Below are 27294 nucleotides of genomic sequence, written 5' to 3' on the forward strand. Positions count from 1 at the left end.
TTGTCCTGGTGCCTACAGAAGCAGGGTGACACCTTCAGCACTGAAGACCTTGGACCTTGGTCCACAATGGTAACTCCTTACCCAGCTGGATCCCAATAATCCAAACCCATGTGGGTGTTTTGGGGCTGTTACACAGAGAGCATTTCATTAGACTTAGAGCTGCTGGAAACCATTTGACACTTGGAAGGAAAGGGGTATGGCCAGTGGATCCGGCCCTCACCTCCGTTAGTGGTGTGAAGCAGGGAAGAAGCACCAAGAAATCCCAGTTCCCCTGAGCTATGGAACCACCACACAACATTCAAACAAAACAGAGTTTAAGGCCCTATAAAAATTCGGTATTACATTTTCTTTTGAGGCAAGAAATCTATTATCAGCACATTTTTCCATCACCCAAGAAGCTGTGTGAAACCAATGAAAACATTTCCACACAGAGAAAGTTTCAATGTTTTCTTTCAAGTAACTTTGCAGCCAATTCAGTGAAACACGCACAGACACAGCCCGCCCTTCCAGCGAGTGCATATCGTGCCTTTCTTCTTCTTAAGTAGGAAAAACCGTTTATTTTCTAAAAATGGTTTCCATTTCATAGTCAGGAAAATAATATTCCAAGTGTCCTCTCTCCCCAGTGAAACTATTTCACATCATTCCCACAGCATCTGGTTTTATTTCGGGGAATTTTATGTCTGGCTTTGCCAAGCAACTGCTACAATTGAGACAAGGGATGTGAACTAAAATGGGGATAAGCATTTACAGTGTGTTTATTCTGACTTCTGAAAAGCTTCATCAAGGTTCAGACTATCCTTTTGGCCAGGGGGTATGATTTCTGCTTCCAGCTCTTTCCTCCTGAATTCAGCCCAAAGACAGAAATATCTAGAGAAATTAAGAGCTTTGTATCCTCTTTTTTACCGAGCCTTAAATAATTATGCCTTTCTATGCGTGGCACAATCTATATTTGAACAAGACAAGTGGGAAAGCACATGAAATCCAGTGATATGTAACTGAAGACTGAGAAAAAACAGATACGTGAGGTTTTAGGTTTTCACTGTGAAGGCGGCAGGGGAAAAAATGCAAGTGAATTTATAAGCATGATCTTTCTTTTAAATCCAAAGAACCAGGAAATAATCAGGTCTGGGCAAAGTTTTGATAAGCAGCTTTCCAGTGCGGAAATAATATTTTTTGTGATAATGTTGGCCAGTGGCAGAAGAAAACGGCTGTTTGGAGCACTTCACTGCTACTAGGACGTGAAATTCCTTCTAGCGGGATCTGCTTCGAAAGCTTCATCCAAAGCCAGCTACCTGCAACACCCCGAAGCTCTCCACCACTTTCACTCAAATTCCTGGTATAATATCTTCAGGGACACAGAGGATTTGGTTCCCAGTGATGAGGTCTTCCCTGACCTCCCAGACCACGAGCATCCCTGTAACACCAGACTGACAGAGCTTCGTCCAGAGAAGAGGACTCCGATGCCTCCTGAACAACTGTTCCCAAAAAAACATCTCTCCTTAGTACTCGTGCTACTATTAACTATTATCGTCGTCATCATCATTTTTACCTTCTGGTATTTCGTTCCCAGTTGCGTTAGGAGTCGTTGTACGCTCTTCCCTACCAGGGGAAAGATCGGCTTTTTCACTCTTTCTAAGCTTGCGGGACGGCACGCTCTCACTGCAACGCAATCTCCAAAAGATGACCCCCTTTCCAGAGTTTTCTTTAGCTTTCTAATTTCCCAGTACGCTAATTCCTGGTATTAATAATCACCTGCTGCATCTGGTCGCCTGCGCAGCATTTGCCACTTAAAAGGATTCCACACGTATCAGAAGACACTTACTCTGGCAAAGCATTTGATCTGGAGTAACGCACGCTGCCCTAAATTGCATAAAGCCAGACTGCATTAGCTCTCGGGGCTTACGCCTAGCATATTGTAAATATATAGCTTTAAACATATCCACTTTTGATCTCAAATCAGAGGAAGAATAATAAGATAATCCACTAAAGATGGGAGCTTGGGAAGATGCGGTGACTAAAAGCATCCTTTGTTTGGAGGCTAAGCTGGCTCCGAACCAGAGCTCTCTTACCAGAGATTGAGAAAGCAGTTAATTTGTTCTGCTACTAAAAACCAGATTAAAGTACAAGGCTAAAGCACAGTAAATAACATCATGTTCCTTCTCAAAGCCAATCGAATGGTTGTATAAAACAAACAGAAACATTTTATAATTCAAATGGAAAAGGAAAGGAGGTTGAATTTGCACAAGACAGACCCAGGCACAGTCTTTTTCAAAGTATTTTTCTCTCCAGGAGAGAAGCAGTAGCAACCTGTCTTCCATTCAGGAAACACTCGGCATGCTGGCAAGTAATCCATCATTTCAAGCTCCTTTTTTTCCTTCAAATAATTATTTAGAGTTCACAGTGTATTAATTTAATGGTAAATCTCATCTACATAGTATGCTAACAGCTCACATTTAATCAGAAATCAGCCTCACGCTTGCTAAGCACCACCTCTCCCTCCTTTCTTTGATTTGCCTGATTCTGGCAGTGTCGATGAAGGACAAGGGTCTTTTATTCGTAGGCAGGCAGCGCAAGTTACCCAGACCCCAGTAGCTCATCTTGAACACCACGGTGGCCAGCGCCAGGGCTCGGTGAACAACTCACGTGGAGCAATTTATCCAGTTCAGACAACAGCTTCAACCACCTTCTCTGTTTATGAATTGCCAAAAGACTTCGACATTTTGTTAGGGCGTAAAAATATTTACAGCTGTAGGATGAGCACGTTAATACAAACATCTTGAAAGGCCAGGGGATTCAGCGGTAACCCCGAAGCCCCAGCACCGCACAAACACTACGACATGTTCCAACAAAGGTACGGAAACGGGTGACGTTTTTGAGGGACAGTGTGGGGACAGCAAAGCTGGCTGCAGGTACATGCGGAGCTACGTTAACCCACACTATACGCATGCCGCGTGAACGAGCAGAATGTATGACAGTAACCTCATCGGTTGCTATAATGTAACCGATAATAATATAACCAATGTCACACACTTATAGAGGCTAGAGAGTGATCTGGGGATACAACCAAGTGCCAACGACAGGGTCTATCAGCATTTATTAATCCTCCACATCCCTTTCACAAAAGGATGGCTCTCTAACAAATTACCCCCCCTTCTCTCGCAGACTCATGCAAACCCAAACCCGCCACTTTGCATTTCATTTGAATCACAAGAGACACTTCAGCAGGTAATAAACTGAAGGGATTCTTGCCCTATATATTTTCACAACAATAATTTGCTTTACTTTATGCAAAAAATGTCATGAATATGTATTCCAATAGCAGCACACATAAATCAGAGCTCAGGGTGAATACACGGCATGCAGCTCCTCAATTAGAAACCTGCCTCCCCCGGGGATTAAGCAGACTGTTTGCAGAAAAACACCAGGAGCCACTTTGTCCACAGCAGCAAGAGGTCTAAGTAACGCACTGCCCCAGGCTACACGTGCTCTAAGTAACGCGCTGCCCCAGGCTACACGTGCTCCAAGTAACGCGCTGCCCCAGGCTACGCGTGCTCCGCACACAGGCTGCGGCCGCCCTCCTCGCTGCCAGGTTTGCTGCTCTTCCCTCTCAGTGCCACGTCTGCCAGACCACTCAGTCCCAGATACTCACAGGTCACAGAGGTACCAGCCTGTAACACTCATCCTCAGCAAAAAGCACTGTTTTGAAACACTCTAGCGTTGCTCTCAATGACATCTGGCTCAACTGCGGGATGCGGTGCAGAGGTACCGAGTCTTTGTTTTTGTTTAGGCTTTCCCAGGTTGCAGCAACACCAGGGAGGGAGACGATATTTTCATGGCATTTTTTTTATATGAACAAGCAATATTCGTTAATAGAGCATATTTTATCTGGAGACCAGATATAAATGATGACACGACGCTGGTGCAAGCCAAGCTGACGCAAGGAGGATTTGGCGCCGTGGCTATCCGCATTAAACCGCACCAGCTAACCTTCTCTGCCACAGACCGAGCAAAACCCTGCCTGAGGATTCAGCCTGGCTGATATGGGACCCACACACAGCTCTTGGAAATTAAAATCTCTTACAACTGACATGTGTGGTTCTTACCCTGAGATAAGCCTCTCTGCCTGGATGTGGAAGCTCACTGGCCTTTTTGTTCTGCAGAAATAAATACAGTTGCATCTTCTCCTGCTTTTAGAAAACCCGATCAGGCTGCGTTTCTGAGAGGAGCCGAAGCAGCCGCAGCGGGAGGGCAGGGGAGCCCCAGCACGGGAGCGGGGGTGCTTGTGCTGCAGGGCGGTTTGGGGAGAGCCGAGTTCGGCTGCTCAGAGCTGGCCGAGATGCGCCTTGGCTGTGCTGCAGCCCTGCAGGCTGACGTCAGGCCCTGCACTTAATCCCTTCGCAAACCAATCCCAAGCAGCCTGAAGATCCTCACTAGCTCCTGGCCAACTGCAAAGCCATAGAGTGTGGGTGCTCCAGCAACGAGGTGAGTCTGGAGAGGAGGAGCTGGGGGTCCCGAGCGTACCCCCAGGCCGTGGCAGCACCGCACCTCCACACGGCCCAGGTCCTGTGAAATGCAAAGCTGGGACAACAGACCCCAATCGAACTTCACGGAAACCAGCAGGCACTGGAGGCTTCAGCAAGCGCCAAGGCTAACCTAACTCCTTTATTCTATCCAGATCACAGGTTTGGAAAGGATTCTGCAAATCTCCTATGGAAAATCTGACCCAGAGAAGTGCAAAGGGTTATTACTATCACGAGCATCAATCCTACAGTCAAAAGGAAGGCTCAGTTCCACCGGGACTGATGGTTTGACTCAAATGCCATCCACGAGCATTACTTCAAAGCAGCAGCAATTATCAGAACAGAAAACTGATGAAACATTCAGGGAAAATACATTTGCAAATACTCTATTAAATCATCCTCAACCAAGGGGATTCTTTTCCGTATTGTGAGCAGGCACGATCACACATCTTCCAAAGACCTTGAGCAAGGCTGATGTCACACGACTCAATTTGCTGGAAACATTTATACCCTAACCAGCAGAAGGCCAGGACAACTCTCACGAGGACGAGCCAACCAAATTATAGAGGAAAACCACATGCCTGCCCACATCTCCTTCTGCTGGCTGTTGAAGGCATCTAGAAAGGAGAAGAGCAGAGCAAAATGAAGAGATTGGAGTTGGATGCAGGTCCCTACCCTGGAAATGATGCCTATGTATGTGTTCTTGATGCTCAAAAGATTTCTTGCATGGTGAGAGGCCTTGTATTTCCATGCTTAGGAATTCATCGGGCTCATCATTGCTATTTCTTCACCACTTATTTCATCATCAAACAGGGTCTCGGCAATAAACTTAGGTTCTGCGGTTCCTTAAACTCTCCAATCTGAGGACGTGCTGATAATAACAATAAAGATCCCAGAGATCCAGACATCCCATTTCAACAGAAAATTTCCACCTACTGTGATGGTAACCAAGAGAAACAGGAAAATGCCTGAATAAAGACTGCCTTTTTGTACTTGCAAAATTCATAAAACCAGGTGGTTTATGTTTTAAGATTTCCCCTTGGCTAACACCAAGGAGTTGCCATTTTCTGCCTACAGGGAATTTGTTGCGGATCAGCTCAAAAAGCACGAGAGCAGAAAAACGGGCATTTTCTAGTAACTTTAGTTATTACCTGCTGCCCTGCACGTTTATGGGGAAATAAGTTAGCTCGCTTCTTTAAGATATGATCATGCCACTTCCAGGACATCACCATAATTTAAACAGCAATTCTTATGCAACGTGCAGGAACCGGAAGGCAAGATGTCATGAAATATGTTTTATATTTGTACGTGCTCGGGAGGAATATTTTTTGTCTTTAAATAGCACTGCCTTTCAAATCAACTGATATAGAAACGAGAAAGTAGATAATGACAGTCTGGGAATGAGACTTTTACAGGCAGGTCCTCCCTGTGCAGAGCCCTGCACGGGGCAATCCCACAAAACTCACTGCCAGATAAGGGCCGGGGCCGGTCCCCCGAAACGGCACAGGATGGTCCAGCACTGGATTAGCATTAGAAAGTTAAACTTATATTTAGGTTGATAAACAAGGAAGAAGTAGCGCTCGGTTTTCTTAGGTGTGAAGTGTCTGGCTCTTATACAGCGTGTTAGTAAGTATTTAAGGTAAGTGGACTGACTGTCACATTGTTTGCTGGAAGGCAGGACCGTTTCACGTTGATAGTTCGGGCTCGTGGTGTCGTGTTTGCTGGCTTCAGACTTTTCATGTACTGCTGGTGTTAAGGCCGCCGAGACCTGCCTTTCCTTGACCCAGCCCCGGGACTGTTAGATATCAGCTGCTGCGCTACACTTCAAGCATCCTCAGTATTTTTGCTTTTTCTTTTTTTAAAGCAATATTTCAATCACTCTTAGAAGAGAAACATCTTTTCTAAGGTGGGGACAATTTCTCAAAGCTGCTCTTCTGGAGAGTATAAATGTCTCCTGCAGTGATTTTTTTCACCTAAGCTCTAATGATGCATTGATTCTGTTCGTCTTCTTTCTAACCTACTGTTCATGTGAAAAAACAAATTTTGGCAATAACAGCAGGGCCAGAAATTGCATCTGAGATGTCTACTCTGTCAGCTGCATCTCCACAACTCATCAATGCATGTCCCTGCTACCTGTACATCAACTTTCAGATAGCGCACATTTTTATGGCACATCTAAACCTGCCTAAAGTGGTTTAAAATGAAAGCGCTGACGCATCAGCCCTCGCTGCAGAACAGCAGTGCCAAATGCAGTATCCGTGCAAAAGAAAACAGATATAATCTTCAAGCATCTCTACTAGTGATGTACAAGGAAGGGTCAAACGAGGAGCAACAGCAGGAAAAAAATCAAATAGAAAAATCTGTAATATCTGCCAATGCTGACTTTTAACTGGCTCGGATGGGCTGGCAAGTACAGCAGCGGTGAGGAGGATGAAGTCAGGCACGCTAATCTGATTAACAGGTGATTAAAGGACACGGATTGAGGAAGGAAAGGGGTAAGGGGTTAACAAATAGCACGCTCCCAACAGCAGAAGAGAGGACACTGTCTGCCTTGATGATGAAATGAGTGTAGTTTTGACAGATCTGGGTCTGCTGTGCTTAACCTCTCCTGCAAGGAGATTTTGAGCTGATTTGCTCTGTCAGAAGAAATCCTTCCTTGCTGCTGAGCGCTTCCCCTACATCTTACGATTTAGCTAGCAGCAGGGCACAGAAACAGCTTGGAAATCACGTGCTGTAAACTTGCGTGCATCTTCTGTGCTTTATGGCTTTCCCAGAGTTGTCCTATAAACACACACCAGTTGTGAAGCGAGGCCACACAAACAGAGGGGAAATAAGGACTGTAAGATGCATCTCTTCCCAGCGATCCAAAACGTAGGCATCCAGCCTAAGGCATTTATCCAAACTCCCACCGCAGGAGTTAAACTTAAGCAGGATGAATCACTCCGAGTGCCCAACTCTTTCTTCTCATTATAAAGGACACATATTCCCCTCCAGGATTTTTCAGCGAGCGATGCAAGAGGAGACCCTTCAACGAAGAAGCCCAGAGCCGCAGCAGCTTCAACGGCAGCATCACACGGCCACAACCAGGTGGATCCGAGGTGGGACCGCTGCTGCCGGCACAGTAAAACAAGATGGAAAGAGGTGGGGCAGAAGAGACTTGAATAAGCCGAGCAAGGATAACATTCCAGAGTCAATCTCTGCTTTCAGCCAGATTCAAGCCAAGGTTTTGAGAAGAGAAGTGAAGCTGGATGTGGCCAACAGCCGGTGCTTGGTGAAGAGGAGGAATGGGTAGTGCTGCTGCCCCAGAGCTTGCTCCCACCCTCAGGCAGAGATGTGGGTGACATTTAGAGCCAGAGGCAGTCTCTCTAAATTTAATAGCCCTCAGTGGATTTTTCATCCATTAATTAATCCAGCCACTTGTTCAGCAAGTCAAATTTTAGGAGCCAAGTACCCACAAACACTGTGAAGAAGGATCTTCTTCAGTGTTTTCAAAGGAGCATATACCTGTGCTCCCTTCGGTATACGTCCCGCAGAAAGGGCCCAAGAAAAAGCAACTCTCCATTCACTTGCTCTGTGCCACTTCTGCTTTTGCAGCTTTCCCACATCCTCCTCCGCTATCCAAGCTCCAGGTGCTTGCTCTCTCCGCTGAGCACCTCCCCATGCAGGAGCCCTTTTGTACCCTCCATTACCCCCACTGCCCTCCTCTGAACCGTTTCCAACTCGAAGTCATCAGTTTTGAGACTGAGGTCCAGGAGCTACGCAGCATAGTTCAGGGTGTGGGCAACCACAGCCACGTCCTCGCCTTCATTCTCAGCTCCTTTCCTTATAAATCCCTGTGGTTTTGTTGCCTTTTCAATTGCCACTGACACAGAGATGATGTTTCCAGAAGCTGCCCACGATGAGGCAATGTAACACCAATCCCCAACTCCCCACGCAGAGGACAGGGTTTCATAAAGCAAAGGGTGGACAGCAGCAGAGAAATCAGTGGGGGACGTATGACCCTACATCAAATGTGGGTCAACCATAACAATACTTCCACACTTAAAGTACCAAATGCCTCTGAAGTAATGCCAACAGAGAAACCTGCACGTGCGTTTACTTCTGAGAGCCACAGACCCTTCCAGGTGATTATCAAGAGCATTTGTACAATGGGCTTTTCATGCTCTTCAGTTGACATTATCAGATATTCTTTACAATCTGTTCTATTTACATGATACACATTTGCCAAGAGCTAAATGCTTTCAATGAGAATAATCTACTACGCGCTGCTCATTTAGAATAAAGTTCTCCTTTTTCCTTTACAGTAACGCTTTCCAGTAATGAAAGCATCTGGTCCCAAAATGCCTCAGGACTTACGCTTAACTGGAACTGAAATATGGAAATCCAGGAAAAAAAAAAATCTCATTCGCACTTCTCGAGATGTGCTCTTAAGCCAGAAAAAGTCCGCAGAAGCAGTATCATTCCCTCAGTGCAATGCCTGGAGATCTTCAGTCTTGGGCCAGGTCTCCTGCAGCTATAAAAAAAATATTGCTCTTCTCCCTCCATAAGCCTACATGAATTTACACCAGCAGGATAAGTACAACTGAACACAAGCTCTACCAGATATAACTATTCATTTATCTACAGTTCAAATAACATACCTAAGGTGTGTATATCTGCTTGAAGAGTACTGTGCGCTACTTCAAATGCTGCTATAAAACAAGGAGTTTTATGAATACCTGTTGTTTAGTTAATCATCGATTTATTTCTGAAACCTGCATTCTGGAAGTCAGATCACCTTTAGGAGAAAAAGGAAGAGAGATACAATTTTATGAGAAGATAAAAAAAGAGGTTTATTATATATTACCATTATAGTTCCTCCTTCAGATGTTTCAATGTCTAAAGAAATTTAAAGCTCTCTCTGTATTTTCCTCCCTCCTCCATAGCGATGATTGCCTTTAGATATATATACCAGTTACAGTAATATAACCGAAAATGATGACATGCCATAGGTATTTTATTACGCATTCAATTTTTTAGGACTTGGATTATAACTGCATCGCAGAAGCCTGGTCAGTAAAGCCGAGAGAACTTCTGCAAAGGTAGCAAAACTGACAATTTTCCATTTCACATCACATTTTCAAAAGCACTGAACAGATCTCCCTCTTAAATGTTACGGGTCTTCTAAATTTGATACCAATAAACACATTTTTCCCTTTATACGTGTCACAGAAAGAGCCAAGCAAATCCATCAAATGTGCAGACTGTTACACCATGAACGAGGCGTTCCCCCAGACCAAATGAAATCAAAGCCGCCCAGGCACATGCTTCCCCAGGGTGCTCAGTTTTTAGGAAGATACTTCTTGATTTTATTGTTCAGAAAGATGCTGGGAAGAGGGGAGGAGAGGAGCGATTCGGTGTCTAAGTGTCCCTCGCAAAAAAATGAAAATACGGTTGCTGTAAGTGTTTTTAAAGACAGCAGAGATTTTAGAAACTAGAGGCACTTTCCAGCTGAAACCGAAGCAGAATATAGAGCCAAGTTCCCTGGCCTGATGTGTAAATCTCTACCAAGAAGAGCAGCTTTTGAAGGCACGAATGAGGTGGGCACACCCGCTCCAGCTTCTACCCCATGAATCCACGTTTTTGTCCGAAGCAATTCCCCCTCAAGGGAGTTGGGGTCTTGCCCACGCAGTCCGCAGCAGGACGCTCCGCACCTTCCTCCCGCCAGAGGCCACCCGCGGCAGCCACGCTGCCCTCCATGGGGACACATCTCCATGTCACCAGGTTGTTAAACTAACCACACACCAGAACAACAAAACCTGCTCCACAAAGAGACTCCAAAATACGCTAAACCTGTATCTGCCTCTGGTCCCTCACCTCGCCTGGGCAGACAAAAAAAGGACACGTTGCTCACCAGAAATTCTCCTCCACGAGCTCCTCCTGACCCGAGTCAACACTGGATGCAGCTTTAGTTACAGTTAAACTTATACGTTAGGGAAAAAAATAAAATTAATGGCAGTTTCAGTTGAGGAGGTGACAACCCTGTTGCTGTTCTTGAATGTTCTTGTGTCGTACAATCCCTGAACAACTGTTTGCTCCTGTAATATAATCTAAATAGACAACATAACTCTTGTAAAAATGAGACAAAAGACATGACAGGACACTCTTTCGGGTATTTGACAAAAGCAGCAGATGATGTAAATGAACAGTTTTGAAAGGCTTTTAAAATGGTTCATGTGGCTGATTTTAGACTGTCAGCAAAAATTACCATTAAGGTGTCCTGCTTAGAAAGGTCTGTACGCTGCTCCTGCAGCTTGTACAAACCTGAGTAACTGAGAGCTCTGAGGCAGTGATCAGACAGGTTTGTTTTCTTAATAATTTTTAAGTCTTCTGTATTTTGAAGCTTTTACCCCGTGGCCTTAGAAGCACATGGAGATGCATCATCAGACAAGATGCACACAGACGTGGGGGTTCAGCAAAACCTTGGCCAAGAGGTCAAGTCCAAGTAAAGCAGGTATGGTCAGTAAGAGAGGCTATACACACTCGTCATCCAAGTAAAGCGGTGGGGAAGCAATGCCACTGCTCTGACAGGGTGGTGTGGGACGAACGGGCAGGCGAGGAGCAAGGCTGGGCGGGAAGCCGAGCCAGTGCCACCACCATGGCACGTCAACAGCCCCAGTGCTGGGCAGCAGAAACCCAAGAAAACTACTGGGGACTCGGTGGCTGTGATGAGCTTGGACTAGAAATGTGGTTGCAACCCTCTGATAACGCATGTAGCAAGAGCTGTGAAGAGGGTTGGGATGGACAATGTGGCTGGTCACCCTTTTGGGTGCTCTGGCAAAATCTGCTGGTCTCTGGGTCCCAGGGCCACCCACTGCCCCTTGCTCGTGGCTTTGGGTACGGCTGCAGAAGTCCCTGGTGGGAACAGAAGGGTTTGGGGGCTGTCAGGATAGCTCAGTGCAAGAGCTGGCTGGAAGATCAGAAGACTCTGTATTTTTTTTCCAGCTCTGAGTTTTTCAAATTGCATTGAATGGAGCCATCTGCGCTGGCCATTAAAGCGGGGAGAGAGGAACCCCCGGGGCAGGCAGCATGTGGGTCATCTGTGACTCACTGCCTCGGAGCACCCGCTGGAGGTGCCGCCGGAGCAAGCACAGATAAGGAGAAAACAAAGCTTGCCAAAATCTGACTTCAGCAGCGCAGTGAGATACTGGGACCTGGAGCTGGCTGAACAGAAACCAAAGCTACAGGAATGTTTTTTTTATGTTCACAGCCAAAGCCCAGGCTCCTGATCCTGGAAAAATCCAATAAGGAACATGAGGTTTTTGCAGACCCACACCGAGTTTCAAGTACAAATGGCCAAAGCTAAGGTTTTGAATAGAAAACACATGTAAATCTGTACAGTTATATGGTTTTAAACCTAAAATCCCAGGAAGGAGAAAGGAAACATTTTACTTGTGGATGCAAACTTTCTTTGCGTTTGTTTGTAATTCTACAGCTGCCAAGCCAACCCAATTGGACCAAACAGAGGGGCAAGAGCTGAGCCCCAGGTGTGGTTTTAGATTTACTCTCCTGGAGCTCAGGGCTGCTTGGAGGGGACTGGGAAGAGGGGGATGTGTCCTGCCAGCAAAGGGGACCCAAGCAAAATCAGAGGGATGTTTCAAGCCAGGGATTTGGACCAATTCTCTCCATCCAGAGCTCCAGCGACAAAATGGGCAGGGACAGGGGGCATACAGAGCGCTTGGGGTTAACACAGACATATTTGTGCTATAGGACCCCATGAGCAAAAGGAGAATATCGACAGTTACCTTCCTTTGGTGGGTGGGTCAACATCTCTGGATGGAAAAGACCATACAGTAAGGAATTTCTTTGCCATTCACAATGTCTTTGCTAGCAATGTTAATGCTAGCCCTCAACCATGAAAGGCTACAGCACCTACCCACAGTCCTGGCTCATCATTTAATATCCAGCTTAGATCCTTCATTTGGAAAGCAAACAAAATGCATCCTCAGAAGCAATTATAAAAACACTGATATGCCCTTAGCATAATCAGTACTTGAATGACGCCAAAGCAACAAATAAGATTAAAGAGATACTGGAAGCAGGCAGCTGAGCTGAACAGGTCAGCAACGAGACTACTGCCCTACCTTCTCCTGCAGACAGGTACCCACCTCCCATGGTTTGTGTGCAGGACACCGACGTGCAAAGTGCTGGGCAAAGACTTGAAGCATTTAAGAGATGACGTACAAGGAGCGTCCCCGCTGCCTCGGCCCAAGAGCAAGGCACTTGGGAGGTGCTGCTCGACCTGGTGTTCTGGTCGCTGGCACCCCTGGAGTGGGGAAGGGTGACGACACCGAGGACCATCTTCCTCCTAAAGTGAGCACTTAGCAGGCCAACATGGGAAATCCTTTGTTATCAATTGCTTTGGGTATTGCTATCAGCTTGTGTCTTGGAAAAGCAGAGCTATAGACTTAAAACTCCTATTTTACACATGAAGTTAGATATATTTAGTCCAAATGTGAATATATATCTAATTGTCTCCCTCCATTTAACTCTGTTGCTTTGACAGAATGAAGTACCTTCTACAAAAATAAACTTGGTTTCTTTGTGCCTGAGGCAGATCTAGACAGTTATCTCCTCGATGGGATTACATATGAATTCTTCATTATAAGCCGCATTATTTGCGGCAGTTTCTGCAGCGCTAGGAAATTCTGATTTTCTTTCTCTTTTTTTGTCCTAGCACTGAGCTTCAAGGCACAGATCTGATATTAAGGAACTGCAGTCAGCACAAAGCAGTATTTCTTAATAAAGTAAAAACGCAAAAGAAAGGGTGATCTTGGCTTGATTGATGCCTCTTCATTTGCATATGCCCACTAGCAGTACTTTGGTTAATTAATACGTATTTTGTGTCCGTAGATGAAAATGAAATAATGGGTTTGCTATTGAAGCTTTAAGTATAAATTTATTCAATGAACAGGTTAGTTTACTTCCCGGTGTCTTCTCCCAGTATTTTCTGTGCAAGTAAGACATAATAACTCTCTAGAAGGTGGTGACACGTGACAAAATCCAAGAAGGATGCACTTGTATTTTAAAGCTAGATGAGTTAATTAGCTCATAAAATGCAAGAACTGTTTGGAGGGGGTAAGGAGGGCAAGGATGAGAAACAACACCTTCTTCCAGTGAAAAATTTCGTTTGGAAAGTATTAACCCTTATGACTCAAGTTCAGCTCTAGAGGCCTAAATCCCGAAGGGCACGTAAGAAGCACTTACATTTAAGCAGGCGCAATAGTGCCACAGAAATTAGAAAGACTGCCCAGGTGCTTGAAAGTTAAGTGCCGTGCTGGATGACAGCTGGGCAGTCAAAGGTGAAATTTCATTTCGTTCTCTGATCTGCCTCACCAGCTTCCTGTACTGGCTGCTTCTAACCAGCTCAGGGAGAGAATGGATACTGAAAATATTGCTAAAATCCTGAGTGCACAAAAAAACCTAATATATACTTTAGTTTCATGGCATCTAATACCTTAACGGCCGAGTTTTTAGGCAAAGCCAAGGAAGTTTTGGTCAACCACCTGAACTCTTACAGAGTTTGAGGATGGGATTTGGCTGGCAGCTTAATACCAGCACGAGGAGGCTGCTGAGGGGCAGCCCACGGTGGAGAGGTCGAGCTGCGACATCTTCCCTTGCCCTGGGACTCCTGGGAAAACCCTCAAGTCAAGGAGATGAATGAAAACTCTGCGCCGTGTTACTGGGGTTAACTACCTTTTATGCATTACGGCAGCGGTGCATCATAGCGGTTAGATCATCTGTGAGGCAACAGTCTTGCTATGAATAATAAATGCACCACGGAGAAGCCAGAAAGTTCACTGCTGTGATAGTATTCACTTTACGGGGAGCTCTGACTGCGAACGCTGTTCAAAATGAGTCCCACAGAGCACCACCTCTGCAGTCTCCATCGAGTATCACAAGGACACACTAGACTGAAGGATAAATGCACTGGGAAACATAAATCACGTCTAGTTATTTCCACTGTTATTCTCAATGATGCACAGGGCAAGTCCCAAGGGATATCACATCAAGGGACATGCATTCAGTGCCATGCTCTTGCTAGTCACAAAAGGAAAGAGGAGATTTTCCAGGATGGCTGAAGGACATAAATGATTAGTTCCCACTGATTTTGCTGGGAATTTTCTCCTCCTTGTCGCATTGAAGCTGTCACTCGAGTCTGCTGGTACTGAAAGAGCTGTGGAAGAAGTGAGCCAACTAATTTGAGGAGAAGACTAAACAAGCTGCTACTTCTTATCACTGCCGTTAACATTGGTTGAGTCCAAAGACACCAACAACTTCTCTGAACACATGAGACGATGCAATTCCTACCCCAATCAAGCTTCATGTGTATTAAGACAAGCTCAAGTACACAGGATTTGTTCAGATCACAGTAAGCCATTGGCTGGACACAGCACGATCTGCCAGAGGCAGAAATCTTCTAGAGTCTTCTGCAAAGCTCCAGAGCCGGGCATGAACGCGTACCAAGTGTTAACACCCTTACTAAGTGTTTTACATCTGCTTTGTACTCACCGCATGCTGGAGCTTGTGACACCCCAACGGCAAATCCTGCCCAGTAACACCGAGAAGCAAAAGGTCAGGAGGCAGGTGACTGGCATACAAACCCGCTGGACTGAATTTCTTGGAGGAATGGGTGACCGTAACACGGCACAATCCATCAAACCTGGCCATAAGCTGACCTAAAAGAAAGTGCTATAAAGCAATCCCCAAAGTAGGATACCGGTGTCAGAAGGACTTGGATGTTCAAGGGCGGGTCCAGGAGGTGATGCAGGGTCCTCCAGCAAATCTGGGATGCTTGAATGGCACGTGCAGGAGGCAGGGTAGGAAGGCCTGCCTTCATTTGGGAGTGAAGCTGGAGTCACTACAGGGCTGGGACAATATTTGGTCATGAATACTATTACTGTTACTATAATTTTCTGCTGACTCGGCAGAGCTGGGATGGACATATGCAGGGAAATGCAGATGGTCTCCGTTTCTTGCCATCGGCCATCAGGCTGTCAGCTGCCTTTTAACTGCGTTCTGTGTTGGTGAGGAGTTCAGATGAAAAAGAAATACGGCTTGAGCAGTTCTCAGAGCCAAGGCTGCGAGTGCAGCAGGGGCTCTTGGAAATAGTGTTTTCGTTTGTAGAAATGAACAGGTTTGACCTGAAAGTCCTTGAGAGAGGATGACTGCAAAGCCTTACAGAGACACTGAACACACTAAAAGCCAGTTGCGAATTTCTAACTACAAGCTTTTTTGGTTGAAAATCACAGGAGTGTAACGGCATTGATTACATTTTCACCAGGAACAATCCTCAGGCCTAGGAGCAATCTGTAGTCAATGAAGAGAGCGTCTTATCCTTTAAAAAACCCAACGCTCGGTGATTACGAGACAGGACCGCTCCGAGGTCTGAAGCTACCGCCCTGCCTGAGTCGCCGGAGGCCGGCGAGAGTGATGAAATCAACTTTGCGGCTCTGGATGAGGTAGGGAAGAGATCTCCATGTCCCACAGCCCCAGCAAGTGCATCGCAAGTTAGTCTTCTCGTAAGAAAGGACAGATGAAAAGACAAAAAAATAACCTTGCCTTTGCAGTCGTGATGAACAGGGAGCTTTCTGAAAGCTTTATGAATATAATGGGATGAAAAACCCCTCATTTCTCATCTCACTTTATTATGAGCCTCATTTATTGGTGCGTAATTCCACGTCAAAATTTCTCTTGGCATTTCCCAAGCGTGCTTTTTGTAAGAAGACAAAGTTCAGTTTGGCTTGGAGTTGGTTTTTAGGAAGACACAAGCCTGTTTTTTGTTTTATAGGGTAATTTATATCCCAGACATTGTAGGCACATGCACAGAGAAAATGTGCTGCTGCTCACCTTGTATAGTGATGAGTGAACGGAGAAAGCAAATTTCAGAGAATTATTGTTTCAGACACCCAGGAATACTTTAAAGGACAGTTGTCCTCCAGGGAGCGATGCTATAAAACCAGCTTTCAGGGGGCCTAACTTTGCTCCATCTCAGCAATTCCTGACCGAATTGCAGCTGTCAGGCACTTGGGAGAGCCGGGACCACTCCGGCTCATGCATCATCCCCACATTAATGAGTGCTCAGTGCTGGAAACGTGACCATGGCCCAGGCAACGGGGGACGGGAAGGGATGTCCCAGGGCTGCTTCCACTCAGCAGGGCCCAGAGGGCTAATAAAGAAGCAAACCAATGTGCCTTGCAGTACAGAGGGGAATATGTCAGTTGAAACGATACAGGAATCCTTCTTTGGCTGCTCATACCCATCGCTGCTTAAGAGAACTTAAGTAATTTATTTCCCTGCAAGAACACGGAGGGTAAGAACCAAAGCATGGCTGCGCCAAGCATGCTGGCATCACCCAAGCCAACTCCTTCGCCGCTCAGACACGCCAGCCTATGGTGAATGTAGCACAACAAGCCTCTGGCCCACACAGCCCTTAAGATGCCTGCTGATGTACCCCAAAGATGCAACCCAGATCCCACATTTCAGTGCGTCCCGATGCCCCTGCCCAGCCAGCCAAGAAATGTCTCCTGCTACAGGAAAGACTCTTGAGTCTTCCCCACAACAGCAAGGGCTGGCTGGCTGAGACGCGTAGGATGGCACTGCAGGCATCTCTAGGATTGGAGATGAAAGTAAGCTGTTGCCTGAGCATCAAAGCCAGGGCTGCCAAGATAACCTGAATCTGCCTAGCAAACACCTTCACCAGAGCCCGGAATGGCGCAGATGTCAAAGCAGACCACGCACTGGCAGCAGGTGCTACCTATCTGCCGCATTTTGTATCAGCAGCCTTAACAGAAAACGTGGGTGGTGGGGCACCCTGAGCCCCTTGCCCCAGCCCCATGCCTAGCGGGGTTCAGGCATTTGCACATAAAATATTGAGGGAACATGGCCAGGAACGGATGTGCCCCTGAGCAACAAGCAAGAAGGGTTGATAATGCAGAAGCTCGGGGTGCCTCCTTTGCCACATCTTTCTTGGGAAGCCCAGGAGAAGTTAAAGGGCTTGTGGAATGGGTCTCATGCCCAAGAAACACAGCCTGTGATAGAAAAAAAAAAAAAAAAAAAATCAACCTGTCTTGGGGATACTGGAGGTGCCGTTGATGCCCACAGCCTGGATGCAGGTAGGGGTGTGAGCACCCGTGCTTGAGGAGCCTCACCGGACAACGTCAGTGTGGTTCAAATCCTATAGCAGTGGAAATTCAAATTCAAATTTCCACAAAATTCAGTGGAAAGAGCAACATGGGAATGGCTCTGTTCAACAGGAGCAGAGTTAGGCCAAACACAAGCGGGGCAGAACCTCTCTCAGGATTTAGGCTCCGCTTTCTAAAAACCACTGGACAAAAACATAAATAAACCAAACTTTGCTTAATCTCTACAAACCCACATGTCCACTTGCCCTTGCTCTCCACAGCCCCTTTAGCTACAGAGATGCTGTGGCTGCTTTCTGCGTCTGGCTTTCTCCACCTGGGCCCTGAGCCCAGGGTGACCAGGGTGGACTTCAACTACGGTCCAACGTGTTGAACCAACGCCTGGCAAATCCCTAACCACCGCTTGCCAGAGGCACCGATTCTGTGAAAAATCAGTAAAAAGCTGACAGCTGCCAGGGTTTCAAGTGAACATAAGGCATGGCTGAGTCCTAAAATGGATTTCTTCATCCACCGGTGAATCTCAACCACAACGCACGGCCTATTGCACAGCAAGAGTTATCATGTTTCCCAGCAAAGATGATCAGTGTCTTCCCGGCATAAAAATCAACTTGTCAGTAAAAACACTAGAATCCAGTGGGGTGAAAATAGCGGTCCTTTTCCCCCCCTTACCTGTCCCCATCTGTCAGCGGGTAACAGGCAGGGATGACAAATCATTTTCTATCAGGAGGAAAGAGAGAGACGGGAGCGCTGCGGCTGCCTGCCTGCAATTTCCTCTCCCGAGGAGGGACAGCTATAAACCGCCCAGGCACTGCGGCGGTACGAGCAGAGCTGCTCTCCAGCTCCCAGCGCAGAGGTTATAGCCTGTTTAGAAAATAATCAAAATACGGCTCCATTTCCATGCAGGTGGTTGTGATGAAAAGCATTTTACCAGTTTGGAAAACTACACCAGGGCTTCTTATAAAGCATCTTCGAGCACCTACAGTAAATACTGAGCTGACAACTAAAATGCCAAACATAGGATCTGAATTCATACTTGTACTGATTCCTGCTCTTAAAAGAAATGCCAGTGATTGGATATCATTCAGTGGTGGAAATATTTCTTCCAACCACACAACAATCACTCTGAAGAGCAAAACTGACTTCTCTAACAGGGATACAGGTACAAATAAACAAACTGTGGCTGTGCATGAAGGCAACGTATTACCGGTGTATCGCTATTTCTAAAGCTAAGACCTTTTCCAAGGTCAGTCCTACTCTGCCTCTTATTTTGTTCCAAGTAAACTTGACTTTTATTTGGAAACAGCCCTAAGCCCCAGTTTCTAAGTGGATTTCAGTACGTGACTGATAAAATACTTGGTAAAGGCTGGTCTTGAGTTTATATTGTTGGCAGATGTGTGTGTGGGTGTTTGGTTTTTTGGGGTGGTTTTTTTTATGTTTCCTAAACTGCAGGAGTCTCTGGAGTCCTGGCAAGCCACAGGCAAGTCTGTGATAGCTGCAGCAAACCCACTGCTGCTACGGCTGGACTCGATGATCTCAGAGGTCTTTTCCAACCTGAATGATTCTATGACTCTATACGGCTGCTCCACGCTAAAGGGAGGCTTTTTGTGCCTGCAGATAGAGGAGGGAGATGGGATCCGTCCCCACACAGCTTCATCCTGCAGATGAGGCTGGGCCAACTGTAACTCCAAGGTCTTTTAAATAAAACTTCCCTGGCCTTCAGTGGTTCCCCGTTACTCTTACCAAGGTTTAGCCCCCAACTTTTCAAACTGGGTTTTGCTCAAACTCCAAAATTTCTTTCCCTGATAGGTGAGCCCAGAATTTCATCCCCTTCCCCTCACCCCAACAGCCCCACTCAGGCATCCCCCGACTGCTGGCCCTGACTTCTGCATCATCTGCATCTGACCAACTTTGTGAAGACTGCAGTTCCTCCGTACAAATTCTCGGAAATGTTAAAAGAGTGGATATTTGCACAGTACGTGCTCCCCAGATCATCAACTGATACCTGGTAATTCTACCCCAAAGCACGTCTAGTCAAAGGCACGTTCTCTCCTTCCTTGCAACCAGATGCCGACACCTCCTGCGACCAACCACAAAATAAAGCTTGGGAGGCATCTCGCAGCAAACCCTGTCTGCGCTCCTCAAAGTCCTTCCCTCAGAAGTTCGGGCTGATTTGTTCCCACACTTCCCAAAAAAACCCTTCACTGCCGCATGTGTGATTTCATGACTAACTCAGTCTCAGCAAAGCTGGGTGCAGATGGGGAAAGAAACCCTGCACATCACGAGAAACTTGATTCAACCCTAACTACTGCGTCTCAGTGAACCCTCACAAGCCTAATAAAGCCTTATGAATAAATTACATGCTTTTCAGCTTCCTATTTTTCAAAGTGATAAAAAATGTAACAACGCATCATCGCGGATCTCCCGGATCCCACCACGCGCCGCATCCTGCAAGCCTTGGCACGCGCATCGCACAGCGACTGGTGAAGGCAGCAGACGTGACAGTCACCGGAGGAACGCTGTAATTCGTGCCCAGGCGCTGATGGACAGGGTGGTTAAAAAGGGATTTCAGGTGCTGCCTACCGTCAGCTGTTTCTGCCTGCACCCAGACTTTAATATATTAATCAGAAGAACCGAGAGAGAGAGAGAGAGAGACATTTGAAGATGATCAAACAAAAAGCCCCAGCGAAACAACATTTCGAATGACAGCACTAACACACATCGCAGAGTCAAAACGTGACACCTGATATTAGATGTCTGCGTGTTTGGTTGACATTATAAAAATAAATTCCACCCTAACCAGGGATATTTTTACATTTTGATGACAGGCACTAACTATTTAGATATTAGGTTCACACAAGTAGAAACCTAGCCAAATATCCAAATTTATGTGCTCCCCGTTATGCTCGCGTCTATCACTCTCCATTTTAGAGACGTGCACAATGTCATATAAAGACATATAAAGACACAGGGTATCCGCACTGGAGCCTGTGTTTCCAGCTGAGCTGGGAAAGCAAGCCTGTGCTAGCGTGTATTTTTTTCAAAAAGAGGAAAAAAAATTAAAACATCTTTCTCAGGATTCCTAGCCCTGCCTTGACATCCTTCCTCTGCTCCCACCCAGCACCCCACGGGGGGATTTTCTGCCTCCCATAGGGCTGGATACAGGCTGCCCTCGCCTCAGACCCGACAAAGCCACGGATGCTGAAAGAACCGCTTGCTCTAAATACCCTCATTTTCTTCCTCTTAACAAAAAGATATAGCCATAATGTTATGGAAAATGTATGCAGGAAGAGAAGGATTTAATTTTCTGAATGCAGAAAGAGTCAAGCTCCCTTGTGGAATCTAAATATACCTATTTGATGGCTTTCCTTTTATTTTTGCCTGACCCTCTCAACATTTCAGCATATGAGTAATCGTACTCATATAAACAAAATGGGCTCCTTCATGGATGAAACGCACACAAGAGATTTGTACCATTAAAATGCTATTTAATCTATTTTAAGGGTTTCTGAAAGACTGAAGGGTACACAGGCATGGTACCCTCTGGGAGAGGATCAATGTCACTGCCAGTGCAATGAGGTTACTTCTGTGCCTAAGCGGCTGCAGGATGAGAATCTGCTTATTAAAGAAATCCCCACTAACAACAATATGCTCAATCCATCATTGCATCCATTTGATTTTCAAAGCTCCATACTCCCAGCCCTTACAGCTATGCACACGGATGCGACTCTCTCTGCTCCCTGCACACAATGCTGGCTCGGCGGCACCAGAAGTCTGTCCTCTTGAAGCTAGATGACAAATCTGGGGGAAAAAATCTGGGATGTTGAGAGGACATGCCGTGCTTTTCCTCTGGGAATAGTCTGAAAAGACCCAAACCGAACTTCTGACAATTTAACATTTATAGTAAAAAGTAGCTCAAGTCAGTCATTAAACCCCAAAGGGCTCCCTGAATTGTACTTTTCTTAATGAATTCAATCATCGATTCTTACTACACAAATAAGGTGTGGGATGGATCAGCTAATAAGCATTCTCAGTTAATTGCCTTCTTCAAGTGACAATTTGTACAAATGATACCATCAAAGGAGTAATAATATCCTTATTGATTAAATTAATCTCTAAAAGACAACTCAAATAAGTTTAATTAGCAATGCATGACAGAAGCACAAAATACTCTGAAACCAACCTTGTAACCCATCCCAGACTCTGAAATCATGGCAACAGTCATGCAATAGCCCTTTCATCTTTATTCAAATAGACACGTGCAATGTTATGGAGCATCTTCAGTGAATGTCTGTGACTAACCATGAAAACCCAGGAAACCCTGCCTGCAGAGAAAAAGCGAGGCATGCAGCAAAAGCAGTCTTCCCGCTTAGTCACACAGTCACCAAAAGCCAGGGCCACAAACAGTTTTAAAAGAAAATAAAAATTTTCAGCAGAAGGAGCAGAGATGGTCAGAGAAGCCTCTGTGCCAAAATTCACACGTGGAGCTGGTGGGGACCCAGAGCAGCGCCAATACTTTTAAGTTGTGGAAACCGGACACCAGGTTTATAAAATCAGAGCAGAAACTTGTTCAGTACAGCAAAGGGTTAAAAGAGTTGGCTCAAAGCTTGTTCAGAGAGAGCAGGTTATTCTTGCTGGGTCCAACAGCAGGAGCTGGGCCCGGGGAAGGGGCCAGGCTGTGGTCCACAGCACCCGCACGGTCCCCAGGACGAGTGGTGGGAGCTTGGAGCAATACTTGCTCTCCCTATTCCTACAGCAAAACCGAGACCAGGCATGAGACGCCTCCACTCGCCCCGGCTCCAGCAGCTTCACCGGTGTTGTCTGGTCCCCAGCCGGGCGTGAGGATGAGATTTCCACAAGCAGTCTGCTGAGGGCAGTTATTAATGCAGGAACAGATCAAACCTTTGGTCCTCGTGGCTGTCAACGCAGTAAGAAAGACCTGGCGCTACTATAATTTGATTGTAAGGCACACTTGGCGGGCGGGGGGGAGGAAAAAAAGCATGTTGAAAACCTCTCAGTTGAAATATTAGTCTGAACTGCCTTGCTTAGCAAACACTTCTCCGTTCTTTGCCAAGAAAAAGGGAATTAGACTCAATTCTGCCTTGGGAAGTGAAGTAGTGGACATCAGGGACAAGAGGAGTCAATACGCACAACCTTCTGGAGACACTCCAGTGTGACAGAAGAAAATAAAATCACACAGAGAACAGCATGTTCCCCTTGTCAGGGCCAAAGCTACCCCACAAGCAGAACAGGAATTTGCCGGGGGCAGCAACACGCTTAGTGGCTTTACGATCATTATCTGAGCAATCCGAGGATATCTGAGCAATCCGAGGATGCTTCCCAGCACGTACGGGAGAGCAGCGAGCCCAGAGCCACCTTTGCAAATGTCAGCAACAAGGGTTTATTTTTTTAAGTGGCTCACGCAGGAGCTTTCTCATTTAGCTAACTGAATTCAGCAACTGAAAGAAACATACAGCCCATATATTTCAACACACATAGGTACAGTACAGCTTGTTTTAGAATATTTGAAGCATATTAATAAAACAAGGCTCTTGTACGGTATACGGCCTTGGCCCTTCTAGAGTAGGACAGCCCGACCTTCTCAATTATTAATTCTATTTTGCTATTCAGATTACTTGCCATATTCTACCATAATATAGCTAGCTTGTGCTATATATAATATAATATAGCTATAATTCTACCATAATATAGCTAGCTTGTGCTTTTGCCCGAAACACTGCAATTTTTTCCATGTCCTTCTCGTAGCCTCAATGGGTTTATTATCTCATTTTTGTTCTTTGAGTGTTTTTGGTAATACAAGAATATAATGTTCAAAAAATGCCACATGATTCTCAGAAAGATGATGGAATTTGCACCAGCATCAAAAGGAAAATAAATACTTTCTGTATTTATTTTCGTCCAAGAATCACAGAAACAAACAGTCAGAATTGCTTTTCTGACTACAGACAGCCACTTATCAGGCAAAACAACAAAACACCCACAAAAAGCCTAATAATTTTCTATTCGAGTTGATCCTTTAAAACTATTTTATTAACAAAGAGTCCTACGTTACTGGTAACGTTACAGACCCCAGCCATGGCAGGTCGCAAGCACGTGAGGAAGGGCTGGCAACCTTCGTGCACCAGGACTATTAGAAACAGATATGCTCTGCCGAGACCTGACATCTGCTTGAATCCATAGCGAGACTCTGTCCCCTTACACATCCAACGACTAGCCTTGGATAAACTATTTATGACTGAAATCTTACTACGAAGTGGAACTCAAATAGCTGGCCATCGCAGACACACCATCTCCAGGCCCGTTCCCCGTGTGAGCTACCTGACCTGCATACGCAATGGCCAACGTGTATTAAATGGGACTGATGTGCCACGAGCTCTTGGTCGCTAAATAAGACGCTTGCACACAGACTGATTTTTGGAGCTCAGGAATCTTTGAAAATCTACTCTCTACATAGTCCTACAAGGTGGATTTCCTAAGTATTTTGCCTCTCAAAACCACCGATATTTTTAAAACCTTGACCAGAACACACAGCGTGCGAATGAGCAAACAGCAGGGAAACATATAGGTTGGAAACACAAGCCTGGGAAAGTCACTTGGGGTAGGGAGGGATTATTTTCTTCCAAAAGGATGTTTATTAGATAGCCTTTCTAAAAAGTTCAGCACATGAAAAAGAAGAGGACATATGCTCATCACTTGTCCCTGAGACTTCCATCTTATTTTTCCAGTTAAGAAGCCAATCTTCCGTGAAATCCCCCAAAACCCTAGCAGATGGGTTGAATTTACTAATTGTGAGAAGACTGGTTCCACAATTATATTATTAAAAAAAAAACCATAAACAAACAAATAAGGATAGCCGCAAGAGAAGCTTGGTTTAGAGCAGGATCTCTCTAGACCAACAAAGTGAGCTGCATGATGATGTGCAATAATTACTTCATATGGAGAAGAGCTATGTGGCATATTTAAAGCCTTTAATTTCTATTCCCTTGCTTAAGTGAGATTATTGCTCCCCGTAGCCAATAACAATAGATTTCTTAAGTTTCTTCTGATTTGCCAGCAAAGAAAATATCCTCTGGTAAATCTATGAACTGAATAATGATTTTTCATTTTTACAACAGCACAGTCAATTCAATTTTCCAGTTATAAGTCTCAAGCCTCTCCCTATCAGCTTGTTAACGTACAAGTGCTGTACTCTAAAACATGCCTGGAAGAATCTCCATAGACTTTGCCATCCCAAGTTGCTTCTGAACATTGAATTCATTGCTTATGAATCACTTCACTGTATGTAAACACTTGAATCACTAAGCCACATCTAATACTGTACATAGTAATCAAGTGATGTTGTCACAGCAGATTCTGTAACGACGCATGTCTGCGCAGATGCACTGAGGCAGCTCTAAGAACATGGCTATTAGTGTTTCACTTTTAAAAGCAGGTTTTGTCTGTTTATGAACTTATTTTTTTTGCAGATGCTAAATGCCTGTAAAATATTTTCAGGCTTTGTGTCTTCTTGAGATACTCCCGTGAGTCCCACCAACCTCCCTAAGGCTGTTCCCATGACAAAAACGGCACTATATTTTTTCTTGTATTTAAGATACCTATAACTTACCGTAATGGTGTGACAACATGACCAGGGCCTGTATATGTTGGCATGCCATTTCATCTCAGTAGCTTTTTACATCAAGTCAGACAGGTAAGCATCCAAGAAACAAAAAATTGCACTCACACCTAAAAGCAAGTCATTTTCCCCCTTAAACTTAAATTAAAATGCTGTAAAACACATCAAGGCTCAGTTCCGCTGCAGCATTCTAATAACTGTTCACGCTAACTTGTGAAAGTGTTGCTTTGGGTTCCTTAAATACCATTAGGTGCAATTTTTCTCGCAAACGTGTCACGAACCTTGATGCCAAGCTCTATGTTCTCGCCTCCGTACACATCCATCCCAGGATCGAGAAGCCCAATCTCTCCAAAGAACTTTCTGTGCACAACAAACGAGCAACCGATCATCGCCGGAGTCCTGTATGAAAAGAAAAACAACAGAAATGAACAACTATTGACATTTTCCAATTTTTAATGGACCGAGGGCTAATTTCTGCAAAGTTATCTTAGAGACTTTGCAGCAATGAGTGAGCTCTGTGCCTTTGAAGACATTATTTTACCACTGCAATGAAATTGTTCAAAATGTAAGTTCATTTCACTGTGTAGAATGGAGAAAGACTTCTAGGATTAAATTACCGAACAGCCTTCAGGTCTTGGCTCTGTCGCCAACACCCTGGTGTGTCTATTGGCAAGGGCACAAATTGTTGGGGTTTCCATTCCCCATTTGTGAAGGAAATATCATAATGGCATTTCCTTTCTATTACTTTCTTCTAGCATGTCTAGTAACAGAGTAGAGCTCAGGACAGGCACTAGTTTTTACAGTGCCTTGTGAAATGAGGCTTCCGATTGGGATCTATCTTATATATCACAAAGGAGTGGTTATCAACCAGCAACAACAAGGTAAATTGCAAATTTGCAAAAGCAAATTCTTTAAAAACTCAAGAGAGATCTGCTGTGACATCTTCCCAGTTCCACCAACATCGACAGGGCTCCGGGTTAAAGATCAAGTTGCCACATTCATCCTGCGAAACCTCGTGCCCTCCAGCCACCGGTGCTGCTCGGCTCCACCTCTGCAAGAGCGGCCGAGCAGTGTCCGGTCAGGGAAAACAACAGAGAGAAATGACAGCAGTACTAGCAATACTGACATCAATAGAATAGCAGAAAGATTGCGGAAAAACTGTCAGGGGTTAATTTATAACTACTAGGCAATTTCAAGGATGTAATAGATGGTTGTGTTTACTAACGACCCTGGCTGCCACATGCACATGTACCATCCCTCCCTCGTTACCTTGCAAAATGCCGGACCAGATCTCCATCTGATGCAGCCTCCCCGAGACGAGGCTGCTGCTCTGATTTGCGCAACCTGAGATCAAGTTTGGGAGTATTTTTTGAGTGGTTAAACACTTGTGACCCTCTCCATAAAATTACACTTTGCCACAGAGTGCGGCACTGAACAAAACCGTATCATTATGCTCTTGCTGCTTGGGGCTACGCTAATCTGTTGCAGTTATGGTATGTGGAAAGTTTCCCCCTGGGGTATTTTCTGTACTAAAATAGAAATATAAAAACCGTTGTCCCCTTTCACTTGCTTTTATTTGAATCCGTTCTGTAAAGACAAAAACCAAGGATCCACTTAGAAGGATCAGCAGGGAGGAGACAAAGAATTTTACAGCTAAGCCATGCCAAGATACTGCCAGAGTCTGCTCTTATGGGGAGCTACGAGACCCCTGGCCCACCCTGAGATCAAAGCTTCGAGCAGGAGGAAGGTCCACCACGCAGGATGGGATGGCCATCACCTCTGCAGCTCCTCGCCGGGGCCTAGGGGACGCTCGCCTCGTGCTGCCTGGGGAAGACTTGCAGGGTGTACCACCAACGGTAGCCTGGGTATCTGGAAATCTCACGCCACTCAGAAATGCCCGTTCTCCAGAGGGAACCTGGTCTTGAGGTAGAAACAGGGCAACGGGATCATGTATTTTAAC

General features: G+C 45.5%; 1 protein-coding gene across 1 annotated transcript in view; it reads right to left on the reverse strand.

Annotated features, from left to right (window-relative positions):
* Positions 1 to 27294, reverse strand: part of GALNT17 (polypeptide N-acetylgalactosaminyltransferase 17) — a 215872-nt gene that overhangs the window by 52463 nt on the left and 136115 nt on the right. The window contains exon 6 of the mRNA XM_009464798.2: positions 25616 to 25733. Coding sequence (XP_009463073.1) covers positions 25616 to 25733 — 118 coding nt within the window. The remainder of the gene's footprint in view (positions 1 to 25615; positions 25734 to 27294) is intronic.

Source organism: Nipponia nippon, unplaced genomic scaffold, assembly GCF_047370975.1.
Source record: "Nipponia nippon isolate SJK-2023a ecotype South Korea unplaced genomic scaffold, ASM4737097v1 scaffold_15, whole genome shotgun sequence".
NCBI lineage: Eukaryota > Metazoa > Chordata > Aves > Pelecaniformes > Threskiornithidae > Nipponia > Nipponia nippon.